The sequence below is a fragment of the Rhinatrema bivittatum genome, chromosome 3 (assembly GCF_901001135.1).
Source record: "Rhinatrema bivittatum chromosome 3, aRhiBiv1.1, whole genome shotgun sequence".
Classification (NCBI taxonomy): domain Eukaryota; kingdom Metazoa; phylum Chordata; class Amphibia; order Gymnophiona; family Rhinatrematidae; genus Rhinatrema; species Rhinatrema bivittatum.
The window spans coordinates 552674976-552687118 of NC_042617.1; the positions used below are offsets into that span (position 1 = coordinate 552674976).

At 41.1% G+C, this 12143-nt stretch overlaps 1 protein-coding gene across 2 annotated transcripts in view; it reads right to left on the minus strand.

Moving 5' to 3' along the window:
* Positions 1–12143, minus strand: part of RFX6 (regulatory factor X6) — a 277346-nt gene that overhangs the window by 9923 nt on the left and 255280 nt on the right. The window contains exons 13-17 of one of the 2 annotated variants that reach the window (XM_029596443.1): positions 9665–9759; positions 6964–7081; positions 5395–5517; positions 2707–2913; positions 1626–2138 (exon numbers count right to left, since the gene is read on the minus strand). In XM_029596443.1, coding sequence (XP_029452303.1) covers positions 1626–2138; positions 2707–2913; positions 5395–5517; positions 6964–7081; positions 9665–9759 — 1056 coding nt within the window. Of the gene's footprint in view, positions 1–1625; positions 2139–2706; positions 2914–5394; positions 5518–6963; positions 7082–9664; positions 9775–12143 lie in introns of both variants that reach the window. The other variant, XM_029596442.1, reaches the window with a different exon arrangement.

The window sequence follows — 12143 nt, forward strand, 5'->3', positions numbered from 1 at the left end:
CTCGCCATGTCTCTCTCCTATAATCACATTTTAAAAATTTGAGTTCAATGTAAAGAATCATTTGGAAATTTTGTTTACTCCATGGAGTACATTTTAACAATCTTTCTCTTCTTGCTTGGGACTCAAGGTCACAGCATATTGCTATATTTCAAAATATATTTTCAGGTATCTAACCAGGGGCAGAGCATCTCAATGATATCACAGTTTGCTCTGACTTAGCAGAGATTCCAACTGAACAGGAATGACAGTTTTCTTAATAGGAAAGTAAAGAAGAAGGGACTGGCTTTTAAGGGGCATCGGTGCACTTGAATATTGTAATCTGGAGGCCACTATGTGGTCTATTATCTCTGGCAGAAATCTGGATGAAATTGGTTGAATGGTTCAAAAGTTATTATGGGAGTGAGAACAGACAGACACACACACAGATATCATCTTATAAGATACAGTGTCCCTATTGGAACCTAGACTAGAAAATGAGAACATGACCAGATCTGGCTCCTATACTACCTGGCCCAAGCAGAGCACAAAAAACAGAGAAAAATGTTAAGGGCCGGATTTTAAAAGGGTTATGCGCGTAAATCCGGAGGATTTATGCACGTAACCGGCCTTATGCGCACCGGGCCTATTTTAAAAAGGCCCAGCAGCGTGCGTAAAGCCCCGGGACACTTGTAAGTCCCAGGACTTGCAAAAAGGGGCGGGGTCAGGCTCCCGGCACAGCGGCCATATTTGCTGCTGTGCGGGAGATCGCGCGCCGGCAACTTGCACCTGCCCAGAGGGAGGCACAAAAGGTAAAACAAAATTTTTGAGCGGGGTTAGAGTAGGGCTAGGGGGGGAAAGGTTAGGAGAAGGGGTGGGAAGATCAGGTTAGGGGGAAGGGAAGTTGCCTCACAGGCTGCTCCAATTTTGGAGCGGCCTGGGATGGAACGGGGGAAGGCAGCGCGACTCGGTGCGCGCAAGGTGCACAATTGTGCACCCTTTTGCGCGCACCGACCCCTGATTTTATAACTTGCGCGTGCCTGCATGCGCAAGTTATAAAATTGGGTGTACATGTGCGCATGCATATGTATGCCCGCATGCAACCGTTTAAAATCTACCCCTAAGTGCGAGGCTGTATAAAATCATATTGTTTTCTCTCTCCTTCCTCATGCTACCTATATATTTTATTCCATGCATACTTGAATTGCATCTGCATTTTGGCCTCTATCATCTATCACTCATGAAACATTTTTTTCAAATTTCTTTTGAGCCTCTCTTTCTTTCTTCATATGATGACCCCTTGTCCTTGAACTTTTCATTCTATGGACGCTATCTACTGGTACCTAGCTATCTACTGGTACCTAGCTAAAAGAATGAATAAGTGGGGCATCTTAAATCAGCATGCAAGGGCTTTTGGGCTAATCATAATCACTGATCCTGTAAAAACACTTATAGAGCAAAAGAAAAAATATAAAGTCAACATTTGTAAAATTTCTATAGGCCCCAATTCACATGAGTTTCAATTACTGGAGTCTCATTTTGCCTTCATTTTAGAACTTATGTTAAGGTACACCAACAACAATAACTACAAAAGGAACACTGGTTTGAAAGAGAAGGGTAGGAATCTATAATAAATAGTAATACTGTACCATTGGAAGTAGCAGGAGAATAGGTTGTTCCTTGGCAATTGCCAGATGCTGAATTGCTCAGATAATTGAAACTCCCCGTATTTACAAACTGCATGCTGTGTATGTCCTGTGCATTTGCAGAGGTCCCGTAATTGGAAGAAGGTCTTGCGTTGTATGGAGATACAGCACAACTGCTAGTAAAATAGTCCCTGGAGAGTTGTTGGTTGCTTAATGGAACAAACCGGCTCTGCTCTGCTCTGGGATGGTGATAGACTCCCGAAGAATGGGCCTGAGCTCTGAGCATAGTCTGATAGTTTGAACTAGTTCCATAATAGTTCTGATTTGTCTGGGACAACGTCTGGTAAAGTGGCTCGGAATAAGGTGAATATTGAGAATGAGTGGATAGTACTGGGCCCCCACTTGGGGGTCTACCAGCCATTGGCCCCTGATTAATGACGCTTCCTCTACTGACCAAGGCTGGGGATATAGGTGGAGTAATGAGAAGACCAGTGTTTTGAGAAAGGGCCATTTGACCTAAAAACGTGAAAGATTATATCAGGTTATTGCATGAATGTATTATATTGTAAACTATTGTACTCTATGAAAGTAACAGTTTCCATAAACCAAAGTTAATGTGATAATATGGTAGCACTTCTTTACCCTAAGTTTTTCCAAAAAGGTTTCATAATAAAAAGCAAAAGTTCATTTTATAGAAAAAAAAATATACTGATGCATTTGAAGGGCATATGGTCTCTATAAGCAATAAAATTCCTAGACAGTCACCAAGCACCCAGTTTTGTCACTGCATCCATGTATATTCTATGCAACTTTAGATTTTTTTGGATGATTTCAAATATATTAAAAATTTGGATTTGGTAAAATAATATAAAGAAATTAATAAAGAACATATCATACTAAATGGAGAAATATTTCCTGTAACACTAATGCATGAAAATTAATTATTTGAACGCACTTATTCATTTTAGCAAACTTGCTGGCAAATGAATTTTCAAAGTCTGTATTTTAACAAGAACGTGAGATTTCCTGACAGAAGACAGCAGTTGGATTCTTGAAGCTACAGGTTAAAAGATTTTCTTCATACCTGTTAACTGCATGTTCTCACCATCTCCAGAGAAGGGGGTCAAGTCACTGGATAGGCTGAGGTGCTGGTTTGCTGCTAAAGAGATATAACTCTGCTCTGAGAGGCATTCATTTTTCACTGCAGGGTCACCAGAATGGCTGCCAGCTTTGCTACGATTGGCCAGAAAGCACGAGCTTGGTGATGCAGTAAACGCTGCTTTACTTGCATCTGGAAACGTGAAAAGAAAGATGGAAAACAGAAAGCATTGTGAAGGAAGTAGGAGAGGAAGCCAAAGGTTTTGTACCACAAAAAAATAATTCCAAATTGTTTTCTTTTTTTTTTATTGCAGTATCAAAGCAATGGAACCTTAATACCCATCTTCCAATTTTTAACCAAGACTTCAGTCTGGCACTTACACAGAGCACTTGGTTTAACCTTTCTTTCTCTTGTCTGTTCCTGGGAAGGGGACTGTAGTATATCCTCCCACAAAGTCCACGGCTGAGTTTTTTAAATGGTTCAGCAAACTGAAGCTGATGAAGAGCTGATGGACCCATTTACATTCACACCGTAAGGCAGCTAAACTGGCCCTTCAGAACTGTTTTCAAGAGCTATTTGTGGGATAGCCTGGGCCCAAGGCTGTAGAAAACCATGTAAACTAAACCAGGTCAGTCAAGCTGATCAAACCAGTTGAAAGTGTCCCTGCAGAGATAAAGTATCTGCAAGGAAATGTAAAACTCTGGAAAACTATTTCAGGACCTCAAGAAGGTGGCATGTGGTCACCTCCTTAAAGAGGCAACCTATGCTCTAATGCACTTTTACTGTGCAGTAACTATGTTAAAAAAGTGATTTTTAATTAGTAAACTAGACATATAGGGCCAACATGAAAGTCTCATTTGTACAAACGGGTACATTTTAAGAAACAGCGCGCAGATATGTGGGAGGCATTTGGGGGGCTTTTCGAGGTAGAGTTTAGTTAGTCGAATAAATTATCCAGCTAACCGATATTTGGAGTTAGCTGAATAAGTTATTTGTCTAACTGTAGACATGACTATATGCAGGGTTAAAGCTATCCGGCTATATGTACCCCGGAGAACTTTTACTTTAACCAGCTATGTTTAAAAAAAAAAAAAAATAAATAAATAAATAAATATATATATATATATAGCTGGTTAAGTGGCATTTTTGCTTATATAAAATGTAAAATTTAAACAATGAACATGACCCCCACCCCAGAGCCAAAAATCTGAGGCCTGCCATCAAAAACGCCCCAACCCCCAACCCCCCCCCCCCCAAAAGCCCCTTCAAACACTGCTATAAAGGTTAACGGGTGTGCAGCCGCTCATTACTCCTCCAACTGCCTCTCCGCCGTGGTTGATCTAAAAAGGACTTTACCGCTGGCCCCCTCCCACCAGTCTCTCTCATCGCATCTGGCCCCCTAACAATCTGCTCACTGCTTACTTTCATGTGCTGTGATCCTGGCAGTCATAAGGGTTTTAGGAAGGTGCCTAGTGGGGTGGGAGAGAGAGACGGCTTTTCAAGCTGGGGGAGGGGGGAAGAGCTAGAGGTAAGTATTGTTTTGACCAGCCACCGGGGGAGGGGGGGGGGGCTGGATGGCAGGGGAGAGATAATGCTCCACCTTTACAAAACGTTTGAAGGGTCTTGGAGGGAGGAGGAGTTCAGGCTGGTAGGCCCCATTTGTGTGCAGGGGGTGAGAGTCAGGGACTGCTAGGCCTGCTGCTGCTGGGCTGTTTTCATTTAAAGTAAGAGGGCCACTTCATCAGCTATATTTTCTGAATATAGCCGATTAAAGTTAAAATTATCCGGGTACATGACCCAGATAAATTTGAAACCTAGGGACAATATTCAAACGTAGCTGGATAGATTTCAATGTTATTTGCGTAGATATACCCAGAAAAGTTTATGCAGTGGGACTGTGACAGAGTGTACCGACAGCTCCCTCATTTTACTGTACGGAGCCTGGTTCAGCTTTCTAATCCAGTCCTCCTTAAGAAACAACACTGCAAGCAATTCTGGGTGAAGGGAGTTTCCCCTCACCCTGTCATAAAACCCAGGCCTGGAAAGCTTAAGGAGGCTCCAGGGAACTGGTAGGACCTCCTGGTATTTTCGTACGGAGTATCGCTACCTGACTATTCTCCCTATTGCAAGGTGAACCGCTATTTTGTTTCTGTAGATGTGAAGCACTGTAAATAAATACTTGCACCAGAACTTGACCAGTCAAGTCTTGTTGTGTTCCTGGATTATTCCCAAGGCTGCAGCAGGCTCGAATATGCTACAGGGAAGCTTATCCTGCTGAATATCCCTGATAACTTATCCAGCTAACTTCAGCTGGATAAGTTATCCCTTTTCTGGGTTTTTGAATACTGCCTCAATAAAATGAAGACTTAAGAGATGTATAACCAGTAACATTTACATAACAAGGGATGCCATTTGAGATTATTATAAAGCAATTACATATTTCACATTCATAGCTGCTTCAAAACTATTGCAGCTTTCTGGTTCTTATGTTTTATCCACAAGGGAAGTTTCTCCAACTACCAGCAAGAAACTGGCTCAAATGACAACATTTGGCAGCGCTGTTTAAATAAAATGGCATTGTGGGGCACGTACATGCGTTTGTGGGTAAGTCGATCCAAACACTATGACTAGCAGAGAAAAAGTAGCAGGACAAAGCTTGCTGATTCCACTTGCCTGCATTCTTCATGTACTTTTCCAGCAAATTCTGGAGTTCCTGCTCCTTATCATTATTGAACTGAGTCTCCATAGCCAGGAGAATATATTCATCCAGCAACATTCGAATCAGGTGGAAAGAGCCTGAGAAAGGAGACCAAGGAGGAATATCAGAGAGGAGGAATGACAGAGAGTTATGTAATGGCATTATCTCTGTGACCATCTCTCAACACTCACAAGCAACATGTGAAACAAACAATTGTTAGACTTTGAATGACCTGACAAGATCAACAAGGGATAGTACCTAACTTCTAGGTCTAATCTCTGCATGGGCCCACCTAGCTCAATATGTTTACAGGCCGGTGAGCTGTTTGGCCACTCTTTACATCAAAGAATGATACCAATGAAAGCAAGGCGGCCTTTATACTTGAAGAGGGCTGACACGGGAGTTTTCAGATAAAGGTAGAACTCGGACAGAATGATCCTGACTATGCCTTATTTATGTTTACCTTGTACTCAATCAATATACCCTGACTGAACGAGAACGTTGAGAAAATGGGAAAGTAGTGCAGGATTAAAGTCACAATCTACTCTCACGTTACAAAGGCAATCGTAAGGCAGCATCAAATGAATGCACTTCCCGGAATGTCCTGCTTCTCTTCATTTTTCTTTTTCCTCTTTTAGCATTTTTACTTCAGAATTTTTTTCCATAGCTTAAAAAACAAATAAACTTGGACTGCTGATAAATGAAAAGAACTTATAAACAGGTAGCCACATGAACCTGCAGTGCCCTCCCCCCCTTAGTGCCTGCCAAGTGGTATGTGAGCAATGCCAGTAACAGGGGCATGGAGCCCCTAACCCCCTCATCACTGGGTGGGAGTGTTGCCCGGGTACAAGTCCATCCCTCCATACTCCCCCAGCTTACCGGTTTGTGCAGGGGAAGGGGGAGGAGAGCTGTTCCTGGTGCAGGTAGGGGGAGATGGGAAATGGAAAGTGGCAGGCAGGTTCTGGATCCTGGGCTGGCCACATAGCCATGGCACATGACTACCTCACCCACAGCCGTGTGGCCCCGTGTATACGCATGGCATGCCATATGGCCGAGGTGATGGCATCTGGCAGTGGCAGCCCACTGAATTTTTCTATGGGTGATAGAGGGAGCACAATGGATTTCAGGATGAGCAAACACCAAGTGCCGTTCCTTCCAACCAAAGTGGTCCAGTTGGACTGGGGTGGCAGCCTGGAGAGGCAAACTCTTTGTCAAGGAGGAGCCCATGCCCCCTGCTCCTTTCCCTTTTGGATCTAAAACCTGGCTTCTGGAGAGGAGATTGATTGAATAGCCAATAAAAGAGAGAGGGTGACTTGCAGGGAGGATAAAGGGGAGGGGAACCAACCTATCCCCCTTCCCTGTTGGCTTGCTGCATCCCTGCAAGCTGCATGAGTCCCACCCACCTTCCCATTCTTAAGTTGTTCCTTTTGCATCACTCTTCCGTTAGTTGGCCTATACACTGTCTATTTTTAGAGAGTGTGCTGAATGAGGAGCTATGCAGAGACGCAAAATACAGGAACATTTCCCTCACGGTATTAATTTACCAAAGCTCGAGGCATTGTTCAGTGTAAGATTGTGCATTACGCGGGCACCGAAGAAGCTCCATTTCAAAAGAAAGTCCTGAGCCCGCTTCTTCAGGGATCGGCCATTTTGTTTACTTGTCTGAAAGTAAAGAAAGGAGAGAAGTGAAAATAAAATACTTTGAGTGGAAATGTTCATGTTGTACTGCTGTAGTACATGCCTTACAATAATTGTTGTCATTTAATAGATGGTCTCATTGTCTAGCTATGTTACTACTGTAAAAGATCTGCAGTCCTTCAAACCTCTGAAACAAAGGAGGGTAGATATTAACAGAATGTCCAAAAACCAATGTATTCTTCACCAAACTGGAATAGTTCCATGAATTATATGAATTATATGAATGTTTCCTTATACTGATCACTAGTTTCTATTTCAATACAATAGTTTGGCTTCCATGTTAGTCCACTTGAATGCACAGAAGTAAAGGTTAACAAATACAAACAAAAAATATATACTGTAGATAAGGCAATAACTTTTTATTGGACTAACATTTCTTAACTAACTTTCGAGAGCTAATAGTCTCTTCTGTAGCTCAGAATTCGGAACTGCAAGAAGAGAGTATTAGCTCCCGAAAGGTTGTTAGTCCATTCAAAAGGTATCACCTTATCTATATCTATATATCTAGTATCTATCTATCTATCTATCTATGGCCTGGATTCACCATTCTATCGCAGAATGGTGAATCCAGCGAAAATGGGGGGTGGGGGGGGGGTGACGGGCCTGTGAAAGCCGGCAGCCTTCACACCACCGCAGTGTTTTCACTGCCGGCTTTCGCACCCAATAGCGCCATTGTGAAAGGTGGTGCTATTGGGTGCGCCACTGGCGACGATAACGGTGCTTACCTTATCGCTGCCAGCGAAGACACTGCCGAGTCCGCCTCCTCGTCGCCCTGACTGCCCCCAGCATGCTATCGCACACGAAAAGGGCCTTTTCGCATGCGATAAGCCCTTGAAAATGACCCCCTTTGTTGTTGTTTTTATTTGCTAACCTTTATTTCTGAAGTTTCTACTTGATCAGAGTCTAAATCTCAGCTCCTAACTGAAAAGCTCCAGATGCTCTGCCACCCTGTTTGAAAGTTTGAGAGGTTTTGTGTAGTCAAGGTTTTCGCCCATTTTGTGGCTATGGTAAAAAAATTTAATGCATAGGGCCTTGAATTTGCAATTTGATTTTTAATCTGTAAATCTAGTTCATAATGTGTTTTTCTCCTAATTTTCTATCAGATCCTTTTGCAATGTAAAAGAAACAACATGCTGAGGGAAATGTTTCTCAGTCAAATGGTGACCTGTAAGCATCTTGTCTTGTGGTCTCAAGAGTATGGGCTCATAATATTCTTCTGCTATGTCATTAACCCCTTAAAAGTGTCCTCTGCTTATAACCTTACACCTTATATTTAACAGCACAATCACATCACTGAAGCAACTATTTGATGTAAAACTGTTCAGTATTTGATATGATGGGATACACTGTGTCATCTGAACTTGTTGTGTGTTTCTACTCTAGTTAAGATTCATTTTGATCTTCACATTAACCTCAAAATGTGACTTAGCAGAGATACTTGATTCTGTTTGCTGTATCAGTGCCCGACAGGAACTGCAGGCTATAAATGAACTGAAGGTGGAGACCAATGGACAGATTACAGGTTCTGTGAATGATTAACTCCCAGTTAACCTTGATTAATACTACGGTTTTCTCTAGCATAGGAAAACAATCCCTGAAATCCAAAATGTTTTCACTGATACTGCAGCTATTGAATGGACAACACACACACACACCTCTGCTTTGCTAACAGTCTCCTCTACCTGCTCTAATACATAAGGATCAGGATTTAAGGACTAGAATCCCAATGGGACATTTTCAATTGAACCCAGTTTCTAAATAAGGATATGTTTACTACCCAGGAAATATTCTAGCCTGTGCTTAAAGGTGCCTCTGTTAAATAAGCTGCAATAATTTATTCAAATAAAAGAGCATGCTCTTGTAATAGATTTGCATCCAATTTACTTTAGTGATAGATGCATACAGTTCCTCTGAAGCTCTATGTCAGTAGGGAAGAGGCCAAGCCAGTCCTGTTTTTTCACCCATTACACACGAGGACTTGTAACTACTTTTTAAGAAATTGGGATTGCAAGCCTATGGATACAAAAAGAGTAAAGCCAAAACTAGCTTAGCCTCCTTTTACTGAAATGGAGTTATATTAGTAATTCTGTGACACAGAGCTTATGGCAAGACAGAATTTTGCAAGCAGATTGTTTTTAATGAGCCTAATCTTCCTGTTTGGCAATAGTTATAAGTGCTACCTGCCACCCCATACTGTACGTGTTCTCAAGCTCAGCCAAAAGGTCATGAGAGGACCATCCTCACCTCATAACTCAGTTCCTATTTTTGGATCTTAGACAAAAAATATAAAATCTGTTTCATCCCCAAACTCCAACGCATCGTGATGTGACTTATCTGGAGGGGAAGCATACTAGGTGTGTCACTAACACACATTTGACTCGCAGAAGCCAAACTAAACCTGGCACACTTGAAATTCAGGTGATGAAATAATTTCAGGCCATGGTAAAGGCATACTGCACAAATTAGGTAAGACAATTATTTTGGACAAGCCATTTTTATGCTAGAAATCCTAAAACTGTCTGTATATGGGGAAAGAAGTAAAGGTACCTTGATCACCCTTTGCTCTACCACATTGTCCAGCCATTCAATGAAGGACTCCACAGTGGCGTTCTTCTTCAGAAGGTCTTTTAGATCTTGGAACACTGTAATAGAGTCATCTTTACCATGTAAAAAGGAAAACAAAAGATTGCACATTCCAACATAAGATCAGAGCATAGAGTCTGTGATATTTTGTGCAGTACTGAAAAAAAGATATCATCTATTCACAGTTTCATTGTCTTCCGCAACGTGATATTTTGCAAGCCTGGTAGCTCCTTTGAGTGGATAAGCAACACAAGAACATTTCACCAGTCACTGTTGACTGTTGATTTAGGGTTTTGATGTGTTCCAAAAAAGGAAGTGTTTCCCACATGCTCAAAAAGTACAAAAAGAAAATGCAATTGTATAGCCTTTTAAAATGTTTAACAAGAAAGCATTATGCAGTAGTTATGCTCATTGAAGTAAAGCTTAAGACCCGCATGGGTGCACAAGTGCTCGCGTTTGCCGGCACACGCACATGGATGCGGCGATTTTATAACATACGTGCGCCTATGCGCATATACACGGGTGTAGTATAAAATCAGCTATACGTGCGTACATGTGCACATGATTTTATATTGACACGCGCATCTGTGCGCAAATGGCGACTCGAGCGTGTAAGTGGGGGGAATTTTAGTAAGTGCTTGCGCCGATACAATTACCTGTTTCCCCAGTTCATTTCAAGTTCATTCCAGTAAAAGAGAGGAATCCTAAGCACCCTAGCTAACTTGCCTCTCTTTTATCCTATTAGTACCGACCCTTAAAACCCCGCTGACTTATTTAATATTTTATATACCGAATTTTCATGCGAACATATCACACTGTCCATAGCAGAAGAAAAGTTACTTGTTAGGGGACCCCAGCGTGTGCTTGTACGTGTAAATACTTACACACAGATTTTATGGTGCAATCCTGGCCTACCTATGTCCCACCCTTGTCCTGCCTAGACCATGCCGATGACCCACCCCTTTTTGCAACAAAAAAAGATTGTATGTGTTTATCGGGAGATAAACACATAGATCACCACAACACAGTGTGCTGTGGTGATCAAAAAAGCAAACAGAATGTTAGGAATTATTAGGAAGGGAATGGAAAATAAAATGGAGGATGTCATAAAGCCTCTGTATCGCTCCATGGTGAGACTGCACCTTGAATACTGTGTGCAATTCTGGTCACTGCATCTCAAACAGGATATAGCTCCACTGGAGAAAATGCAGAGAAGGGCTGCCCTATGAGGAATGGCTAAAGAAGTTAGGGCTGTTCAGTTTGGAGAAGAGATGACTGAGGGGGATATGATAGAAGTCTACAAAATAATGAAAGGACATGAACAAGTTAATGTAAATCAGTTACATACTCTCTCAGATAATAGAAGGACCAGGGGGCCCTCCATGAAATTAGCAAGTAGTTCATTTAAAACAAATCAAAGAAAATTATTTTTCACTCAGCGCATAGTTAAACTCTGGAATTAATTGCCAGGGAATTTGGTTTCAGTGTTACTGGTTTTAAAAAAGGTTTGGATAAGTTCCTAGACATTAAATCCATAAACTGCTATTACAGTAATTAATGTTTGGATACTTGCCAGGTACTTGTGACTTGGATTGGCCACTGTTGGAAACAGGATACTGGGTTTAATGGACCCTTGGTGTGACCCAGTATAGCATTTCTTATGTTCTTATGCGTACTCACGTGGTTTTTAAAATCCATGCAGTGCATGCCAGGCTGAGTCATGCATGTATCTCCTGGCTTTGGCACACGTAGGGGATTTAAAATCAACCAGATAATGTCTAGGTGAAGTGTTACTCTGTTTCTCCTCGTGTGAATAGGGTGGTTTTTTTTGCACCCCCAATTCAAGATTAAAGATTTATTATATATTTTATGCAGTATTATGTACTGTATTTTATTGCTTTATTATTTATATGATGTATTGTAGTTGTATTTGCTTGATATAAACCACCTTGGGTTGAACTTCTTTCATGGAAAGTGGTATATAAGTGTAACGTAATATGACATGACATATTTGGCCATATTTTGACAATATTTATATATATATATATATATATATATATATATATATATATATATATATATATATATATTTATAATTATTCAGAATAAAATAAAACAATTTTTTTGTTTAATAGTATAAATAGACAATACTAAATTCTCTCATTAAAACCTCCCACCTTTAGTTCTTTCCTACATTAATATTTTTAGCATAAACATTACCAATTGGCTGCGCTGTTTTGAGGTCAGGCTGCTCCAGTCCTGGTTGTATTCAGATTTCATGCAAAGACTAGCAGTTCTGCTTATCATGCAAATTTTATTTTATTTGCGTTGTCATTACAGACAAATCATGTACAGAGACGTCAGCAATGAAACTCAGAGGAGGGATCGAGTACTAATATCTATTGCATTAAAAAGTCAAAAACCATAAACAAGCAAGCAAAGA